This window comes from Acyrthosiphon pisum, chromosome X (assembly GCF_005508785.2).
Source record: "Acyrthosiphon pisum isolate AL4f chromosome X, pea_aphid_22Mar2018_4r6ur, whole genome shotgun sequence".
NCBI classification, from domain to species: Eukaryota; Metazoa; Arthropoda; class Insecta; order Hemiptera; family Aphididae; genus Acyrthosiphon; species Acyrthosiphon pisum.
In genome coordinates this window covers 33447981-33471665 of record NC_042493.1, presented here as the reverse complement: position 1 = coordinate 33471665, position 23685 = coordinate 33447981, and the positions used below count along the sequence as shown (strand labels likewise).

General features: G+C 27.8%; 1 protein-coding gene across 1 annotated transcript in view; it reads right to left on the bottom strand.

Moving 5' to 3' along the window:
* Positions 1-23685, bottom strand: part of LOC100162449 (RNA pseudouridylate synthase domain-containing protein 2) — a gene marked incomplete at its 5' end in the record, with an annotated part of 153378 nt that overhangs the window by 18873 nt on the left and 110820 nt on the right. The window contains 4 exons of the mRNA XM_029485782.1: positions 2776-2876; positions 3925-4046; positions 4527-4614; positions 20086-20163. Coding sequence (XP_029341642.1) covers positions 2776-2876; positions 3925-4046; positions 4527-4614; positions 20086-20163 — 389 coding nt within the window. The remainder of the gene's footprint in view (positions 1-2775; positions 2877-3924; positions 4047-4526; positions 4615-20085; positions 20164-23685) is intronic.

The window sequence follows — 23685 nt, the reverse complement described above, 5'->3', positions numbered from 1 at the left end:
CTGATAATATAAAACTGTAATTAAAAAAATTATACCCCGTGAATAAGGATATTATATGGATATTTGAACAATCCTTGTGATAAAAACTTCTGCGCAGGGAAATACAAAACGCTTGACAGTCAAGGTGGGTTTGTGGATGAGTAGAGATCACTTTCTAAACGAGGCCAAGGAAAAAACAATATTTTAGTTAGCACAGATATAAAATATAAACAATACAATATTATGTTATAATAAATAATAAAACATTATTAAACAGATAATACTTTTGATTGTGTTCGGTTTATTAATTTAATTTTAATTCTGTAAATTATTACATCAAATAAGTAATTTGTTATTTTAAATAATTACTTACGAAAATATAAGGTTTTTTTTTGTAGTGTCGTAGCTATTAAAAAACAAATGTATACCTATAAATGCTAAATTGTGTACAGCGGTGTTCGGTACACTTGATTTTTGTACTAATTTAAAAAGACTTGGGAATGTCGTTATGGTAAGACACATTGATACCTACATAATAATATTATATACATCGTAAGAGCTAGTTTCTGTATTTTTAAACTCTTATAGCTATGCGCACGTCATTCGTTTGCCTTTCACAAAGCAGTGCATAATGGTCGAAAAAAGAAACAAACCTTTCAGAATATCATAATATAATTTCAACATTACTTTAAATTTCCGCTTTTAGATACCGGACCTATAGAGACGTTAATTATTAGGCATTGTGCATGCATTCTATAAAGTCAGAGGGATTCATTTTTTTGTGTCGTTTTTTTCGTAGTCCCATTTTCTGATTAAGCAGTATCAAAATAATATAATATACACCATTTCAAAACTGTGCCGGTATGGTATAGATTTTCGTGGTGGATTCGTCTTTTCCAAAAGGGTACGTGTGTACAGAGTGATTCACCAAACACGCTCATTGCTCACTCACGTTTTTCTCATTAAATATTGGATAGATATATCAATCGTATATTAAAATTATAATTTTTGCAACTTTTGAGTATAATTAAGGACCATATTTTCAAATACTCAGATCTCGGATATTTCATATAATATAAGGATTGCCTAATGTCAATTCTTTTTTTTCAAACAACATGGCCCCTTTTCTCTGTCAAATTTTAAGCACATACTTTTTTTTCTGAAAATTTTGAAGTATCTAAATCGAAATTCGAATTAGCAGTTTTTGAGTTATTTAACTTTTAACACAACGTTTTTAACAAAATGATCTCCTTAACGATTTACCATAAAACATGTTGGGTTTTCATTTGAAAAAAGAAGTTTGTTTCTTCGCCATAGGCGCAATTTCAATAAAAAAAACTGAGGGTGCTTAAGCTCTGCAATTTCCGGTCATTTAAATTAAATTATAACTATAAGGCATTTATGACTTTTTTGAGCAAAATGTTTTATGACATTAATTTAAAATTGAATACTTACAACAGTGTATTAGGTAAATTGTATAAAAATTAATACAATAGTCAATTTTATTTTATTAAAATGGAAGACAACTTTTTTATATTTTATTTAAAAAATATGACAAATAAATATAAGTTTACAAGGTGTATCAGAAAGACTTGACGAAAAAAAAAAATTACGCTAATTAAACGTATGACAAAAATCGTTATATGATTAGTAAATAATTTAAGAATTAATATACTCATGTCAGTAAATTCCCAAAAAAAAAATATTTTGAAAAAAGTTATTATGTATACGTTCCAAATGCATTTAATCAAAACAATATTGATATTTCAAAAATTCTAAAAAATAAACTACTTGACTTAGATAAATGTTTTTACTATCAAAATCATTCTTATAATCAGATTCAAAAATTGGCTATTTTGAATATATCCAAAAAAATTGAAATCAAATTTTAAATTTTTTATTTTCAATGTTAAAAAATAAGTGACTATAATTGTTTTAAAAAAACATTTTAAATATTGATTAGAACAAAAGTTATTCTAAAAGTCAGTTCTATCTGTTACACCATGTATAGGATATTATACTACCAATATAAAAACCATACGGCATACACGAGCACACAGATTGTCGGAAACTTGGAACTCATAAGTGAACACCAACTGACAAGTGATTTGTATATCGTAATTAGGTTTTTGTCCAAATCAGATGTGGGCATGGGAATGTTTATATTAGTAAATACTTGCGATACTATTGTCGTAGCGCTGACTGCACTGAGTCGCTGCCGAACGTGGTAAGTAGTGACTAGTGATGGATAACTGATAATAATAATATAACCGACCACAACGACCGGGTTTAGTGGAGAGAGACAACGGAAAATAATGATTAATATTCTAAATAGATCTGAATTCGATAAAATAACAACTGTCGAGTTCATTCTTTCATTCATTATACTCTGATACCCTCATGTCTGATAATAAATTGTTTTTGGTTTTTTTTTTTGTTGTAAGGAGAATTTTGACACATAAATTATAAGAAGGTGCTAATTTTAAAATTGGGGGGTGCTAATACTCCCTAAGCCCCCTATTTGCGACTATGCTCTTCACAAGACACTCCTAAAACGGTGTAAAAAACTAAATAATTGAAATTACGGTCCTTAAGTATAATTGAAAATACCAAAAATCCGAATTTGAATACATTCACAGCGCTATCATAAATTAATGAAAAAAAGGAAACGAGCTTGCTTGGTGAATCTCTCTGTACCTATATAAATAATATTATTATTCATCAACAACGTCGTTATTTAGGGTGCTGATAAATGTCATAAGCACGCTGAAGGATGTAAAACAAAATGTTACATACCTGTGTACCACGTTAGCCAGTAGATCATTGTGTTTCAACTTGTATTGAGTGTCCACTTTTTGATAATTTACGGTCAACGAACCGGATTTAATGCAACGTTCCTGCGAATGAAAAAAAAAATCAATATTATAACGTTAATAACAACAATAGTAAATTGCGTACCGATTACGTTTTATGTGTGCTGGTATATAATAGGTAATATCATGCAAGTCCCTTATATTTCGGTGAAGAAAATACAACAAATTAATTTAAGTTTTTTTTTTTATCGAGCAATCCACAATAATCGAAGCGGTCATTTCCACAACGAGTAAAATGGTTGAATACCCAAGTATAAAAGGACACACCTTTTCGGAAATTATATTTTAATATTATATTATTGTTTTTACATAATGTCATAGTATTATTATAATACATAAATTATAATATAGAATTAAATTGTGTTTTCTATGATTATTGATTACATTTGACGTCATCAAAACACTATCAATTATTGTCACGGAAATGGGTGCTATATAATATTTTTTATAATAAATTATGAAAGATGAATAAGATTTTTTTATAATTTACATCAGTATAACAGGTTTCTTCATAAATATCCATTCAAACGGCATATTTGATTATTAGTCCATGCATTTACAATTTATAATTGGTATTACAGATTAAACATATTCGATTTGCAATGAGTCCGAGTAAGTGAAGGCATTAAGGCAAGAATTAGTTGTTTTAGGTTTTTTTTTAATTTAACAGTTTGAATTGAAAAAATAATTGATTGTCGGGTACACGAAATGTAATAACTTTCGTGAAAAACAATTTACTGTAAAATTTGCAGTAAATGCAATGGGTGATGGTAAACAGTGGCGTTGGTGAGGGGGTAATTTATTGAGAGGCGGACGCCCCTGAGTTTCTTAAGGAGTGATGGGTTAGTAATGGCCAATATAGGTGATAAAATATACATAATAATTCAGTATTCACTATAGGTATTTTGGTAATAACTACTATAGGTAATTAAATTTATGACAGCGCCTTTATCGGGTTAAAGTGTTGCAGTGTGGGTGAAATTTTAGACTAGGACGTAGTTTTTGAAAAATGTCAAGTTCGCCACGCCACTGATGGTAAATATAATATAGTATTATATAAGTAGGTACTCACGTATTCTTCAGCAGGATGCGCTCTGAACTCCCTGGCGAACACGTCCAGTATATTTTGATTTACCCATCTGCCCTTGGTGAACGTAGTGAATGTAAAATAGTATGGGTAAACTTTTCTCAAACCTAAACGAAAGCGAAATAATGTGAGTACAATAAAATGCGTTTACTCGATCAATTTGGACTTTCCGACAGCCTCGGCACTCCACGAATATTATGATTTAATATATTTTTTTTTGTTAGAACTATCAGTATACTTTAGAACATATTTTCAGATACTTAGATTTACTACCATATTCACCTACTAAAGAATGTGGCCGTACAAAATTAATATTTTCAAATGTGAACCACTCCTTTTTTTACTGTGGATTGTTAAATAGTAGATTTTTTCAAAAATAAAGTTTGTATATTGTCACAGGATACTTCTCATGTTGCATACAAAATGTAAGCATTTGAAAATATGGTTTTTAAGTACATATGTTGTTAAATAATTACAAAAATAAATAAGATTTCGAATAGGCACATTTATTTTTAAAAGAAAAATATGGTTGCCGTTGCCATGTCCGGTGCATCATTCTGTATATTATTATTATTTTGTATCTTTACCGTTTTCAATATAGTACGACGTTTCGTTGTATCTTTCGTCGGTAAATCCGGGACGTTTCGCTTTCAGTGCTTTAGTTTCCAACTTGGCCTGGAAAACCAAGAAAAAATATTCACGTTGTACATTAATAATATCATAATATTCAGTGTTGGATAAATATAAAAACTTTGGTTGAATATTGAAAATATTTTCTTTTTTATAGGATATTTTCTACTGTGGTTAAAACATAAGAACTTTAATAAGAAGTTTTTCATATTTAAACTTCATTATTGCACACAAACAGTGAGACAATATCACTATAATCCGGAATCTATACATACATATAGATATAAATATATTATATAACTGGTATACTACATGGTTCTTTAAAATATTTATTTAATTTCGTCGTATGAATATTAATATTTTATACAATACACATAACGTAGATACCTCTTTGAATGATTAAATTCTTAGTTTAATATGCCCCTTAAAAGTTTTAATAGTTTTTGTCTTTTGTTTACGGTGTTTGTATTTGTAAGACAAATGTTTGGAGTCCATAAAATATTTAAACGTTTAAGTATATACCTAAATACTTTTTTTAAATATTAGGTTTTTTTTTCGTTTATAATTTGCATAAAAAAAGGTTTCGTTAAAAGGTTTAATTTATGACTAAAATGTTCATACCAACTCAATACCGTATAATTAGATTTCATCGCTACGTATATACCTACAACCGAAGTACACTTATTTTTATATTAATCAACTAAAACGTTCTTTTTTCAACCTTTGTGAACCCGTGACGTCTTTTTCAATAGTCCTAAAATCGTTTCAAATACAATTCAAACATAATATACGACAAAATAATATTACGATGTTGTGGTTATTTAGGTTATACGGTCACATTTTCATTTCATCGTTGAATTTCGCTAGATATTTACGTACCTCTTTAGGTTTGTACTTTGTGAGTCACCTATATTTTAGTTATTTTAAATTTAATTCCCGTCTACGTGCAATGTCTACGAAAGGGAAGTAAACTTACCTATATTATTATGTAGGTAGGTACCTATACTATAGGTACTCATACTTTGTCGGGGAAAAAAAGGTCATATTATGGAAATCGATAAGCCCCGAACACTATATTATAATATAATATGAAATGGAAAATATTATATATACACGTGTTGTATAATGTTATAGTAGAAATAGAATATTGTATATTTGTATTCGATTTCAGTAAAATATCTATTCTAAGACAATACGAAAAACTGTCATTTTTCGTATTGATTATTACATAATAATAATGATAGTAGTAATAATAATAATAATAACAATATATCGTTATAGTGTCATATATTTTTTTTTCTTCACTGAAATGAGTTGTAGGTATATGTCTTGTACATCACGCGTGGGATAATTTTACTATATTATAGTATTATGATTTAATTGTATCAAGAGAGCATAATATAATATAATATTATAATATTATGTACCTATTGTTTAAAACGCGACAAAAATTAAATGAAAAATGGTAAGTTATGGTTGTGCAATACATAAAAAATCAAAACGCGAACCTTCATATTATATATTATATAGGTAGCTTATTTCCATTTTTTAATACCACGATACCACGACGTAGGTATATTTTCTAAACACTTATTTAGCTAAGCTACATTTTCGCGACGGAAATCGAACGATTCGAAGAACACATCATACGCGTTTATTATTAGGTAAATAATATGTAATATATTTTAAGGTTTTAGGAGGGTATTCAATAAATAAAAGCTGTACGTTCAATGGTTCAAATAATGTATACGCACGCAAAAGTATTATGAAAGACAAAGGACATCCGACCAATCGCAAAAAAAAAAAAAATAATAAAAATAAACATTTAAATTAACTTTCAAAAGAGCTTAGTGAATTCGTTAAGCGTATAATAATATAATAATGTCCATTGTTATCTCGGTATATACATTCAAGAAGTTTTAATAGCACTCGCGGAGTTGGTTATTCGTTAAATAAAGAAAAGAGTTGTGGTTTATGTCCCTGTGGACTATTCACTGGTACCCAATGCTAATGCCGAAGAAGGTACTGTTTGTATAATTTGAAAGCGATAACGAACTCGTATAATCTAGGTTCGTGGTGATGTTAAATCCTACGTAGGTACCGAATATTTCGTTGACGCGATGAGTTATTTTTTGTTTTTAAATAATATATATTTTTCTATAAATCAAATTTGTGTGGAGATCGCATGGAAAACGTGTAAGCATTACGAGTAGGTATATCAAAATACAAAATATTACCACAACGTTTTTACACATTAACTAAAAAAGTGGTTAGTCTTCGTCGAGATAAAAACATCTTCGATTGAGAAGTATAGTTTTAACAGTAGTAGGGATTATGTATTTTTTTAGGCACATCCAAGCTTATTATCAGCCTCAGGTCCTGCCTGGTGTCGCACCATCGCTGCCTTGCTGACCTCTGCAGAGGTCAGGCCTTATAGGATCTCTTCTATCTGCACATGTCTAAAAATGTATATTGATAAACATTTATCATTATCCGTGACAGATATAATACATAATATCTGCAGTCTGGCACATCTAGTGTTCTTCGGTATTGATAATACCTACCGACATCTTGTTGAATGTTGAGTTAATAGCATATCGAAGTCATAATTAGTTTTGACTCCTGAGTCTACCATATTTGTTATAGTTACTATGTTCTTTTTGAGTCTAAACATTTGTCATACAATATTTATCTCGAATTCCTCTTCATTATTTTTTTATTTTTCTTCAGCTTTCGTTGAACCAGGCATATTATGAATATTTATTATGGTGCGATTGGTGTAATAATGATTTTCTATACATTGTTGTCTTTGAATTAAATAATATAATCACAAACTCTCAACATTACGTCTATTTACTGATCCTAATCTTCTTTGAACTTCCGGCTGTACTCCATTAGTTTAACCAATCCAACTCTAAGATACTTAAAAGTTTCCACCGTCTCAACTCTCATTTGTCCAACTATAAATTACGTTTGGCAGTGTTCTCTACGACATGAAGTAAATATATAATTAAAGTACAACATTCAAAATACTTCAAGTCAAATAGAAATCTGAGCTATGTATTCAAAATATAAAATACTAAATTATATTAAAATTATGAAATAAAATAGAAACCAATAGGCTAAAAAAAAAATAAGTGACAATTTTTTCATATATTGATTAAAAAACTAATACAGCAAATTGGTTTGTAATATATTCAAATAAATCACATTTAATGATGAATATGTGGAAGAATAATGGTTCTAACATGAAAAAATAAATTATTATTGCTTTAATTTAAAAATAATTATTGGTTGGCATATTATAACAACATTATTACTTTTTGGTTCAATATTTAAAAAATACAAAATAGATATTATTTATTTAAATATATTTAAAATACAAACTACGACTACTAAGTTATTTAAAGCCAAATCCAATTTGGTATTTTGTGTATTAAAAATGCATTTAAAATAAATTATAATAATTGAAATTTTTCTCAACTCTGGTTGTAAGATAGAATACAAGAATACGTATAGATAATAGATTATTATATTATAGCTATTTGTTTCCATATTACAGCAATATACCTATACAATATCATTGATTCGCGTGTATTGTGAATTGTGATAAGAGTCTGAAATTAAATTACATAAAAGGCACCTTGCAACAGAGTTTTAGACAATGTTATTAATTATTATTTAGTACATTATACTTATTCAGTTACAAATTGTTGTTGTGCAATTACAAACATATAATTTAGACACACTTCATTGAAACATATTTCAAACCCATAGATGTACCTGTTTTTATAGTGCGATTGAGAAGATAAAACATATATTATAAAATCAAAAGTTCATAAACATTTTAGAAAAAATTATGTAATATCCGTTATAGAAGGTTTATGAATATAATATTTAGTAGGTACCTAGGTACTTATTAATTTTACAATTTAAGATATAATTAGAGATACATTTGTTCACTTTTTTTTTTAACTATGAAATTGTAGGTACCTAACTATTTTGTTGACTGGAAAAAAGGCGCGTCGTTGTAAATCTTCAAAATGTTGTTCATTATAAATCGTGTAGGAAAGTTTTGTTTTTCCTCTAAAACCCATTACAGAAGGATTAATAACTGATTCCGTTGTACGGCAATAATACATGTTTCAATCACTCGAAAATATTAAATAGGTAGGTACTCTTCCACCCGAAAGTACACTCTACAACTATTTTAGTACTTCTGTACATAAACAAATTTATAATAATGTATATTCCTATTGAGTTTAATTATTGACTATTGAATGGTAGTATACATTCTTACACACAACTCTCGTGAGTTGGATGCATACGATCGATTGTAGCTCATAAAGTAGGACGAACGAAAATTTTCAAAATAAAGAAAACGAACCGTACAGAAACTGCAGACCGATGGACGACAGACTGTAGGAGTAAGTAAATGACATATAGAAAAAAAATTGTACACAGGTACAGCCCTACAACGGCCGTACAGATATGTGCAGTGTACCTAATAATAAAAATAAAATATGCTCAGTACGTGACTATTATGGTACTTTTTTTTCACGATAAAAAAAGACTGAGCAACGTACGATTTACAGCGGGTGAGTAATAAACGTGTTCAGATATCGTTTTTATTGTACCTACATGGGAAACGGAGTAAACGATTTTGTACTCCACACGTTGATCCACCTTTCGACCAAGAGCGTACGAGTGATTCGAAACTGGATAACTAGTAATTCGTAAGTACCTCACGTGCAAAAATCATTTTATTCACCACCGGGTCTACTCGATCGGTTAGAAGTTTATTTTATAAATCTTCGACACGTAACCATACATTGTCTGCTGAGCGTTTTCTTCGCTACAATTTAAATTGAAATTCAAGTCAAATAGTATAATCGCACAAACAAACAAATATACGTAGAATAATGTTTGGTTGAATGGGAAAACAAATTTTTTAATACAATGTTGTTGATTTAAATAAAAAAAAGTACATCGGATCATAGGCGTACGCAGGGGGGATGCCGGGTATGCCATGGCATACCCTTCGGGGTTATTATAACCATATAGTTTTTAGTTGTAAATGTTATGATTATAAATTAGAATCATGAACCTACCGTATTTTAGTTCAATAATTTAAATATTTTGAATATTTTTTTATATTATTTTCTTATAATAAAATATTGGGAGTCAAATATTAATTTGATTTCATAATTATATTTTCATAATCATCACAGGTACCTAGAAATAATAAAACAGATAGCTAACTCATGATAATATAATTGAAATCAAAATCCACCATTTTCATGAGAATTGCGGGTTTTTCCACCAGAACATTTAAGCCCCTGCGGTTATTGCTATTTTCTTACTACCCTACAACTTCGAAAAAAAAGAATTTCGATTGATTAGATTATCAATTTTTTTCATTATTATATTATTATAATATGATCATATGTCTGTACGTTTTTATACTGATACTTTATTGGAATGAAATCACAGTACATAATATTAAATTATTGATGTAAAATTATTTTTGTATTTTTATTAATTACGTCTTTATTGTTAAGTATGCGGTGCATGCTGAGCATGCCTGGAGAATTCGCCACTGGTACATACTTTTCAAATTAAAATATCTAAAACCAATAAATTAGCTAAATAAAATGCATGCTTTGCAATGCATCTTTTCGCATTATATGGCAAATTATTTGTACGCATTAAGAGTTTTCGGGGAGTTATTTTTTGTATTGAGCTAAATATGTTTAAAAATACCGGCATACCCTGCGAAAAAAGTCTGCGCACGCCTATGCATCGGATGACCTTATACTTTTATTATTGAATGTGTAGTTTATATTTAAAAAAATTTAAAGTTAACATTTATCATTTTGTATCATTATTTCATAGAATTTAAAAATTATGGTTATCTAGATATATATATATTAAGTAAGTAAGTGTTAAGTTACCTAATGGTAGAATTTATAATATTATTACTTACAACCAACTAAAGGAATAAAACTATTTTATACGAATAAACTGTAAGAAATATAATAGTGTGAAATGCAATGCAATTGATTGTTAAAGTGGTTGACAATTCAGAGAGCATATTATTTTTATAGTGCTATTATTATTTGTTATATTTGCTATGTTTGTAATAAGTTTATCTAAATTACATAAATAAAACTCATCTATAAAGTAAAAATAAACCCGAAACTATTGTCCCTTACATTTAACTATTATCTGAAAAGAGACTTCACCAGAGAACAGCGTTGAAGAAGTGTTATTGATTATATTCTGTACTAAACAATAAACTTATTTTACAATACCTACTAATGTGTATCAAAAATATTTCCCCTCCATAACTCTTTTGGAAATTAGTTGGTCAATTCATATATATAACATAAATAATGCTGTTTATATAACAACTTATTCAATTAAATGTGAAATTAATCTGTGGTGCATTCGTGAAATATTTTTAAAAATGTTTAAGAAATATGATACAATTTCACTGTTTAGATTTGGAAGTATTTTACAATGATGACATTTTTTGTTTTTGATTTTAATTTTAATTTCAATTTATTTTTCGAAAAAAATCACAGAAAATGGGGTTTAAAAATGAAAATAGTATTGACTAAGATACTATCTGAGTAAACATAGTAAATCTTGAGTCTTGACCATGTTTTGATCACAATATATGTACTCGCTTTATCAGAATCTACTTTTAAATGTAACCATTTACTTACCATTTATTTCCTATATAATGGTACCTATCGGTTTAAAAGCAAACAACTTAATAAAAATATAACGGTAAATATATTTGTTATATAAGTGTTAAAACCTGTGATCGTACCTAAGATTTGAATTCCCCTCGATTTAATTAAATTATTTTCACTTTTGCTTTGCAATACAGAAAATACAGTTCACACTTAATACTGCGATTAAGTAAATACCATTTAGTATGATATAAATACAACAATAATAATATAATATGACAGGGTTTCACAATAAATGTATCCTAGTTAAATATGAGAGTCTGCTTTTTACCTATACCTCTTGTATTTTGGACGTCGGTAATAATTAATAAACTAATGACTTATAACATAATATTATTATAATGTTGCTGTAATAATAATTATTTTAGTTTTAATATGGTAACACGAGCATCCAGTGCAACCATCAAACATATAATATGACATAATATTATGTGGAAAGAATGTAAATTTTTAAATTATTTAGATTAGAATGAAAAACAAAACTGTTAGTTATCAATTTAAAATTAACAAAAGTAATATTACATCCAATGTACAAAGTAGATGATACATTATGATTCTTTATTTAAATGTATTTTTTAACTTTCTGAATTTAAACGGGTAAGACAATGATATGACTATATTATGTGTGTTTCGAGGATGAATGTTAAAAAAAAAATAGATAAAATGTTAAAAATACAAAATGTAATACCATTTTCTAGAACTATATGACAGAAACTCCTTGTATGTCGGAACGCATTTACCAAACCTTTAGTAAAATTCGTACAAATGTCCCAGCATTTCCATCCTTTGGGAGTTTGAGATGATGAGTGGAGTACACATGCTAGGTTATTGTTTAGTTTTAGACGCTGACCTTTTTAAGGCCGATTTATGGAGAAAATTGAAAAACTGTCAAATCGCTATTCTTATTTTGGTCGGTATTTATATTTCATATATTTATTCGAACGTTTGTGTAGAGTTGTTGAGATTGTTATCAATGTACGTCTCGACTATACGATTTAAATTCATTGTTCTATAATCACTTTTTATATTCGTTATTGATCAGTGGTTCTCAAACTGGGTTCCGTGAGAGTAATCCAGGGGCTCAATGGACATATCTGAATTAAATTAAAATCAAAAAATATTTGGCTTATCATGTTTATTTTATTAATAATAACCAGCATTTTTTGTTTCGTAGTCAAATACGAATATTGATAGAAGGTTATATTGCTTTTATCGTCCACTTTTAACAACTACTTTATGTCGTTTATGATTATATTATAATAAGAAACAAATTAATAAGCAAATCACTCATGCCCCAATTTTCATGAGTTATGTATATTTTATAAACATTCCTAATTTTTGGTGCTTCGTAGAATTTTCTTATCAACATAAGGGTTCCGCAGGCAAAAAATGAAAATTGATAAAAATAAAAATAGAAAATATTAATTATTTTCAAAAACGTTGTTTGCAATGACTCAAAATTATGTAAGAATAATATTTTAAAAAATTTGAATACTTTTTGATGTGATAATTCAAAGAAATCATGAAATTATTTGATAAAATTGGAAAATAGATTTAAAAATGATGATGTACGTTCTTAAAACATCCCATTAACGAGCGTAGTGAGTCCAATATGGACGAATTGCTTTTTAAGTATTAGTAAACGTGTAAATCGGGATCAACCAATATTGGAGTTCAATAGGCGAATGAGTCCCATATCTCAACTCACGGTTAGTTAAATAAGTGGCAATTTCTGTATCTAAAAAATGTATGTATATAAGTACCTATAATTATTACTATAATTCGAATATCTCAGATATTGTAAGTAATATAGTTCAATTTTTTCAATAATATAATTCTGAATTCCATAAAGCGAAAAGAGGAAAATATTAAATTATAACGACATGATTATTCTTTTAACAACTATCGCAAATTGATATAGGTATAGATACTTTTTTAAAAAAATATTTTTTCCAATTTAAAACATATAATTCAGAAAAATGCAAAAATGTTATACCTAAAAAAATATATCATAATAGTATCAAAATTGATTTTGTTTTTAAAACGTGAATGAAATTCAATTAAATTGAAATATTTCAAAGAACTCTCTATCATAATGAAGAATTAATTACCAAATCAGTAGGTATGTTTTTATTTAAACTATATATTATACCATAATTTTAATGTTAATTATATTATAATAGTCTTTAAACCACGATTTTTGTGTAATTATTAAAAATGAACGATTGATTAAATTAACTTAATCAACAATTAACATGCACGTTAAAAAAAAAAAAAAAACAATTTAAAACAGAATTAGATGCCAATGGCGTTTATTTACAAAATTGTTTGAAAGGGTAAGTCATTAAAAAAAATAATTACAACACAAATGGTTTGTAATTTATTTCATGCGCTTCGTTTTGAAAAGATGCCGGCTGTAGAAAACGTTTTGCACTCAATCTTAGCTATTTATCAGTATTGTATCGTCGAGCGACGGATTTTAAATTTAAATGTTTATTATTTTTTTTTTCACAATTTTCTCCAATTACTTTACAGTATTATCATTGATTACAAATAATCAATGGTATTATGAAGCAATTCTAGGGATATTAAAATGTCACTACGCGTTTAGAGTTTAGGGTATACGCTCAGTGTCCACCGGCCGACCACTTGGAAAATGATTATGATTTATTGCAAGGTATATAATATTATATAAGTTTTATATTATATCTGATAAAAATGATTTATTGGCTCTTCAGTTCTTAATGGAATAAAAACAAAATGCGAAGTGGTGATAAAACACATATGTTGACGGACGATTGAGGAGTTCTAAGCAATCCATTTTGAGGAGAATGGCATCATGTTTTTGACATCGAAAACACTGAAACCGTTTTCTACGATAAATTGTTTTTCCTCGACTTCTTAATAATATGATGTACAAGCAGATAGTAGATTTTAGATGTTTGAAGAAAATTATATAATGCTGTTGGAACGTTTTAACATAAACTCATTCAATTTAGAATTGTTGTATTATTGTCAAATTCGATAAACGTCGTAAAAAATATAATCTCCCACAATCTTAATTCAAATAAGTATTGTGCGTACAGCATGCATTTTATCATTATTATGAATTATATGTTTTTGAACTGTCAACAATTACTGGGTCCAATAATCGTGCTTGATTATGTATATTGACTGATGAGTGAACAATTATTAGGTGGGAACGGTCAAATGGCCTGAGCAAAGTTTATATTATTAACTATGGATTCATATAATATAATAAGTCATATCGAATTTCATAGTTCACTCAGCAAGCAGTGTACGATTGGAAAAAATGTATCGGCGTAAATAAAAATTAATCATAAAATATATAGAAATGTTGTTATTACTCATAAAAGATCCACAGGCATCACAGACTCACAGACATGGTACTGAAAGTGCTGCTATTTGAATTTTGAAATAATAAATTAAAAAAATCTTTAGTGGTTACAAAAAGTTGAACAACTTACTCAAAATAAAGGTAGTAATTAAAAAAAAAAGAAGTTTATGTACCCACAGGACACTCTTTGCGTAGTATAAAAAATCTCATGAATATAAAAATATGATCTTTAAGTAGGTATGTATAAAAATTTCAAAAATCAGATTTCGAATGACTGCATTATTGAAAAATTAAGATGGGGTGAGCATGCTTGGTGAATCGCTCTGTATATTAATTGATTGATTGTCGTTTGTTTTGTATAGCACTATAGTAATATGATATTGCTGTATACACAGTGAGTCGTTCATATAGGAGGTCGAGACAATTAATTAGTTTAACAATTTTAAAGAGAAAAACGAATAGATAAAACTGTATGAAAAAAGTCATTTTTATCACAGTAAGTTGCATTGACGATGATTTCTGAAGGAATTTTAGGTTTCCATATCATTATTTTTTTCTTTGATAGTAAACGATAAAACCGTAATACGGAGGATAACTAACTATTCCATAACGAATGAAGAATAATAATTATGTCCGTATTATCATAACGTTGAATAACTATAAGAATGTTGACAAGAATAAACGTCTGCGAGTGACACATGAGTGAAATTATGAAACCCCTTAAAATGTAGTTACAACAGGGACTCAAATGTACACTTTAAACTTTTTATGAAAAAAAATAACTGATAATATTTGTTTTTTTTCCAAAAATGGAATTATTCATTTTTATAAGACCATATATTTATAATATTCAATAGTATAGATATTGGATTACATAGTTAAAGTCAGTCATGCAATTCTAATTACCACTTACTCATTAAATTTAAAACGATAATAATAAATATAACCAAAGTAGGAAATCATGTTTCCAAAATATTCCAAAACTATAAGATTATGTAAAATATAAAATTGGTACTTAATAAAAATATATTGTTTTTATTTAAAAGTTAAAAGTCATTGATTTTTAAATGTTGTTTATTATTCTAAAAGAAAAACAATTTTGTAAAACCACCTACTAATATTTATGAAATCATATAGATGACTTATCCAGAGTTGTTTTTTCATCTATGTTGAATCAAAAACACATAAATACCAGGTATATACTACCACGATTCGTGTTATTTGTACTACAAATTCCAGGATTCCATTATATCCAAAATTTGTAAAAGCTCAAACACAGCGATTTGCCTTAACTAATATAACAGTCGCTTGTTATTGCAATCACTAGCATTTAAGAGTAAAAATAAATTTAACAAATTAAAAACGAATAAAAATATATAATGAAGGACCACTATTGTTTAAACTCAAACTCAGACGACTCGTCGGCCATTATTATACAAACCAAGCTATAAACTTATTGAAATTATACAACTGGCTTTTTGATACACGGAAATACCACTAAAATTTACTCAAGTGCTGTTCAAGTATATATACTTCTCGTGATTAAAGTACAAGGGTCCGTCAAAAAATAGCTTAATGTTAATTATGAAAATTCCATTTCAAAGTAAAAATGTATAATATTTGCAATGGTGTTTTACTTTGATGTCTTTTTATATTTTTGAAAGAGGTGTAGCACCGTTTTATTCTACAACCCCAGCTTACCTATTTTCACGGAAACACGGCCTACTTTTAATTAGGTATTTTTTTATTGTTGTACGCTCCTCCACATGGTAGGTACCTACTCGTCTTTTGTCATCGGAAATGCGAGGAAATGTGGGAAACCGTATAATATAGCATAGGTACAATAATATTATATTGTTCGTGGCGAATATATATGAGCATAATATTCATATTATATAATATACAGTAGGTACCTATGTTGATTAATTTTAACGTCAGTGCCTCTAATTTGAAATATAATGTAAGTATATTGTAATTTTAGTTATTTTTTTCTAAAAGAATATGACTACTATCTTCCATTGACCATACAATGATCTAAAATGTTTTTTGAAAAAGCGCTTAAAATGTCAACGAGTAGTGAGATATTTATTACCTTATATAGTATATATATGAATACCTTAAATTAGTATTAGTAAGGTATCAAAAGTGTGAAAACCGTACACATTTATATTACTCTGTATTGTTTAAAATATTAGTTGCTTTCATTCATTCGAAATTTTACCGATATCAAAATTACCTTTTTTTCATGCCATAAATAAATAATAATACCTACAACAAAATGGTTATAAATTAAATATGTATTAATAGAAGAAAAAATTAAGCCTTTTTTGAATTGTGTCAGAAGGGGGGTTATTTGTCATATATTACATTAAATGCACTAGAAAAATGCACTAGAATATCTGCATTAGAAATGTAGAATTATGCATACAGGTTTATAAAATCGTTTCGTCCAAAATCCTGTCAATTAATCTGACTGTTCAAAACTTGGTCTAATATCGTGTTATTTGAAAAAATGAATAAATTTCACATTGGAATCTCAATTAAACTGCCAAAGTTTCGATTTTGTTGAATCGAGATGGTAATATAAGAGTGTAATATAATTATTATTAACGAATATTAGGTATTTGCACGTAATAAATTACAATATTATCGGTGCGCTACCTATAGTAATCAGTGAACTACCTGTAATTAATTGAAATGGTTTCTGAATGGTAATAAAGTATTAAACAGTAAACACTATAACGAAAACATAAATATTTTTCTTTAATTAGATTTTATGATAACACATTGTTACTTTAAAATAATTTAATTTATATGTAAAACTTGTCATTTGCAGGAGATTACCCCCAGAGTAGGACCCTGCATCAATGTCGCGTCATATTACGTTCGCAACAAATTGAGTAAGACGTTTCATAATGGGCTTAAATTTTCAATTTAACTTGCATTCAAGGAATATAATATTATATATATTTTGACACGTTGTCAATGAAAAAGTAAAATAACAAAACCGAAATTTATCTACCCGTGATTAAAACGAACATAACACTCTTCCGTCAATAGTATACTTACTGGTATAATATCTAATACCGACTGCCGTTAAAATGTATATTTAAATTAGCAAATGTATCCAATAATTTATTGTATTATGCTGCAACGTAGTTTAACGTGTGATGGACTAATGGAGAAAACCTATTTATGTCATTTAGTATACCTCGGCAATCATACTTTTTAAAAAATATAGGAACAATACATTGTTCAAATATATAAGATATTAGCAAATAGGTATTTTACAAATAATTAATATTTTGTTGTTAATACAAAAAAACCTCCCATTTGCCAAATTTATGATTTTGAAGTTTTGGTATTCCTGGATTCAGAAAGAAATAAGCTATTTATGGATAAAATCCTCTATGTGCTATCTGCATTATAGAATTAATAAAAAATAACAAATAAATTCTTCTATGTGTATTACCCATACTGAGGCCCACAAGAGAGTATTGCTGTCACCTGACGAAGTTAATTTTTTTAAACTTTTTAACTTAACTAGTTACTTTTGGCTTTTCATTAACTTAACTGTTAACTTACTAAATTTCTTTTTTAATTTACGAATTAGTTTTTCATTTTAAGAAGTAAGTTTAATTAATTTATTTTGTTTCTTATTTTATTATATTTTACTATTTCGGGCAATTTCGTTTTCGTGTCAAAAAATATTTACCGTGAGTTGTATCAGGTTAAAAATGTATATCATCCGAATCTAACTTACATGGAAATACTGTATAAAGTATAGACCAGTGTTTCCCAACCGGTGGTCCGCGGACCACCGGTGGTCCGTGGGCCAGTCATAGGTGGTCCGCGGTACCTTTCTTAGTTTTCTATTAAAAATTATTTTTTTTTTTTGAACAGCGAAAAATATTTGTGACAAAAATCACACTAAGTAAATTATTAGTAAAGTTTAATAATTAAATAATTATATATAATAGTACAGTAAAATAATAAAAATTTTTCAATAAATTTTGTGTATTCTTGTTAATGAGCAAAAAAAAAAAAAAAAAAGGTCTTCCTAGTTTGTGTAAAATTGAGGTGGTCCGCAACCTATAAAATATTGTGGAAGTGGTCCGTGGTGGTAAAAAGGTTGGGAAACAATGGTATAGACACTATAGTCTATAATATTTAGTTTTGGGTTGGAAAAAAATTAAGTACGCTAGCGTTGTATAAACAAACAAACGTTTTTTTAACTTAATAAAAAGTTAACAAAAAGTGTGTATTAACTTTTAACTTAACTGAGTTAACCTATAGTTAAATTAACTTTTAACTTTTAATTTTTTGTTATTGGTGCATATTAACTTAACTGAACTGAGTTACAAAAAAATAATTAACTTGCCTAAATGGCACAACGTGGGGAATGCCTACAGTCTGCATGCGCAAAACTGTAATACTCTCCCATGGGCCGCAGTATACAATAACATACAATAATAATCATTTATGAAATAGCTCATATGTGATTTTTTTATTTAAAACGTTTTTTGTCTCTTGAAAATCGGGTTTTTGCACATGGAATGGTTTTTTGTGTCAACGACGATTTATGAATTGTATTTTATTAGATTATTTTAGTAGAAGTATTTTGTTATTATGATATTGGTACTTAATATTTTAAATTACAAGTTACTACTGCAGTGTATGGTTAATATTTCATCAGTTCATGGTTTCCTTTTGTGCGTCACACTGATAAAACATAAGAAGATGGAAATCACAGCTGCTATAAAAATAGTCGTGACATAAACATTTGTCTGATTAAAATTCCGTGCCATTCTTTATACAATAATCGTTCGAAGAAATCAAACGCTGACGAATAGAATAATCACTAGAATGAATCTTACTGAACATTTTACTTTCAAGTCAAGTGAAAATTGTAAAGAAAGCATAATGTTATTCACAACAGTATAAACTTAAAAAAATAATAATAATAACAAAATGCACCATCTACTGTATCGTTAAAAATAATTATATTCTGTAGTACCCGTGATACCGATTGTTAAACGGAGACGGCCAGAACAAGTTTTAAACGCCTTTTACTCTATAATAATATATTATTATTCTTCGTTGACAAAAGATTGACCTACTGTATTGAAATTGATTTGAATTAAACAATATACATTTCTTATATTAGGCACTTATTAATTTTGAGGTGATATAGTGACGAGTCGATCAAAATAGTAAAACTATATTTATTATGACGTGGAGGAAGAAAGTTTTTTTCAGAAATAACAATATAATAATAATTGTGATATTATAGTCACATTGGATATGCGGTCGAAGTCGATGATTACAGACCGAGTAAAATAAAATAGAAATTAGAAATATATTATAATTATAGTGCTACAATAGAGGTATTCTTACTTTTTTCAAATCCTTGCCCGAGTCGCTCCGGTCGTCTGCCAAGTATTTACGCTTGTTTGTAATGGGCTCTTCATCGGTCTGGAAAAAAAAAACAAGATTATAAAATGAGACAGTAAAAAGAGACTCAAAGAAATATATATTATTTTTTCTGAAAGTCAGAGGTCCTTTCTGGGCGCACACGCACACGCTATAAATGTAAAAAATGCCCATTGAAATATGGGCACTCGACAAAACTCCGGTGACTGACACTTGAACACTGCGACTTTGGTTCAAAATTATATTACTAGGTATTATTATTTTATTTTTATTTTTATTTTTATCATTCTTATTATTATACATGCCAACATACCTCGATGACGAATGAATCTTTTCCATTTGTGTATGGAGTATTCAATTATAATATTATGTTCTATTTAATAATAATTATATATGTAAGGACGATAAAAAAATTTCAAGGTGGGCATCGAATAAATTTCTACTTATTAATGATTGTAGCCAATAGTAATCCGTATAGAATTTTAATATTTTAGTTTATGAAATCGGGGTTTTTGCATATATAATAAATGTATGTATTTGTTTTTTCATTATAATTTCATCATAATTCTTGTATTAATTAAATTTTTTTTTAAATAAAATATTATATCGTTATATATTATACATTATACATATATTATACATGTTATATGCACTTAAGAATGTTACGAAAAAAAAATTATACGGAGTAACTATGTTGGTATTATATTATACTACATATTAATTATTTAGAAAAACAGAAGAGACGAAAACGCCAAATGACAAGAGACCCAAAAATATTTAAACTCTAATTCTTTTTAAATCCCAAGCGAAACGAGGAATGTATTAGTTTTAAAATGTGTTTTTTTTTTCAGTGGTCACGTTTTGGAGCAGAAAAATTGCTTTAATCTTATCATTGAAAGTGGTTTCTGGTAACAAATTTAATCTAGGAAGTCAAAAGTGGGAAATAATCAGATCTTTTCTTAATAATTGGAAAAAACGGGAATATATTTTACGCGACATCAATTTTTGAGGAAATTGATTTTGTTTTTTGTTGAAATTCCGAATGAAATTACCGCAGGGACTCGAACCTTTAACTAGATAGATATTTTAATGGAATTTTCTATGGACACTGTGACTTATTATTAAAAATATTTAGACTAATTTTATGCTACATTCATACAACGAACATGTTTACACCGTTCTACGGCAAACAGTATTGAGTTATAAGTTAAGAGCAATAATATATGATATAATATTATAATCATTAATGCTTTACGTAGAAGATATATGCGATAATACCTATACTATAATATGTACTATGTAGGTATTTGTGTTTTTCGTAAAAATTAATTCATCAAATATAATTGAAATAATAATAATGAGAAGCAGAATCTGATCCTCTAATCTCCTTTACTTAGCATCGTTTTTCGTATTCAATGATTTATCATTAAATTTAAAATTCATCACATTCATTACAGTGACTTACTCAATGATGAGGTACCCTTGAGTCCTAAAGTTGACTGCAGATCGAGCTTCCCGGTTTCTTATATAATATGTACTTTTTATACTTTTTTATTTTTATTTTTGGTTTCATTAGTTAAGCGTTTTAAATATTGATATAAAACATCCTTATAAATTAAATTAAATTCCTTGTTAAAATAATTCGTATACCTATATATTAACTAGATTTATTTTGAAATCACATCAAAATTATTAATTCTCGTTTAGTTGATAAAAAAAGAAAACTTTTTCGTAAGTTTACCAAAAGATGAAAATTATGTTTTTTCCATTATTATACGCCATAAACAATATTTAGAAGAAAGAAAAGTCAACTTTTTGTGTGTCATAATAATTCCTTTAGAAATTATGAACTGTACATTCGCCATTTGGCATTTCAGTGAAGTCCCAGACATAAATGCTTTTATATTGGATAAAAACTTTACTGGCGAAATGTTGGCTGTACACAAATATTTCTATAAAAACTTGTATTTTAAGATAAACAATTGTGAACAATATCGATAGCCTTAAAATGTAGATTTTATTTGGAAATCTGTAAGTTTCCCTTTCATTATTCAAATCCGTTAATCTCGATCTCAAGTTTAGTTTTCTAATTACCAGAATTTTTTTAAAAGTTTTTGGCACGACGAAATAAATTAATTAACCAAAGATAATGGCTGTAGAATGTATAGTTAAATAACTCAAAATAAAAAAAGCTCTATAAAAATATAGGTATCGTGTGTAATGTAGTCGTTAAAAAAATTAAGGAAACATTAACGAAAATGTAAAATAAAAGTAGGTAGGTACCTACAAACAAAAAGCTTATAACACATAATGTAACTTTAATAAAAACAGACATCATACATGCGAGGCAGAAGTTTTAAATTGGATTTTATATTCGCATGAATAAATAAAAAAGCAAAAAAAAATTAGACGGTTTGAATTGTGTAATTATACTCATCTTCTGCACTTATTTCGAATATTGTAAACGATAAACAATTTTTAGGTCGTAGGTACCTACCTGTATTGTATATTTTATAGAAACACGAAACATGTTATTCTTATTGCATTTCGTACCCGTAGGTACTAAAGAAACAATATTTTAAATAAATTGGAAATGTATCCGATGTAGCTCATCGCTCCCATTGGAACTTAATGAAACATAACTGCACAAGAGCATTGCGTATTGTATAGGTAAATGCATTTTTTATTTCTTTGTAAATATTATTATATGAAATACGGTTTTATGCATAGATAAGACGTATAATAATATAGTACAATAATAATTATGTTTGTACTAAAAAAAAAAGATACTACAAACTTTTTATAATAACATCATTGTACTGCTTCTGTTTCAATCTGTAATTTTGATCAAGTCTCGTAAAATCATAAAACGTATATTATATTATTATAATATAGAGGTAGGTAGGTACTATCAATATCAGCTATCCATTGTAGTATGTGCATTGGCCGTGCGATGCGATTGTTCAACTGTTAAAAGTATATTATTTTGTAATAATTTGTTCCCCAATTGTAGGAAAGTAAATTTTTTTAGTCACTTATCAATTTGACGCACATAACCGATATGTGCTACAAATGGAAAACAACAACATAGCCTACTTACAGGATGCAACTGCTGCATCATTGGCCTATGTAAGTTTAAAATTAGCAGGGTCACATATATCTATAATATTGGGCGATTCATTAGACACTTGTTATTTCAAAAGCTATATTATTGTTTTTGAAAATGTTGTTTTTACATAATTTTAAGTCGTTAAAAAGATATTTTTTTTCCTATTTTTTATATCATTAATTTTTTTTTAAATTGTTTACCTTTTGTTGTAACGATGCATGCATTTTTAATTCCTTATTTCAAAGCAGAATATTTGTTGTTGTACAAAAATCACATTTTGGACGAGTATACTCTATACCTACCAGCTATGTAAGTTTATTGGAGAAAAATATTTGATAGTTTGAGACGTTATTTTTTTAAAATTGTTTTTATCTCACATTATATTCGTCAACGTCTCCCTCCACGCCGGTCTGCAGCCTTTCTTCGTCGGTCGTATAATTTTATATATTAAATAC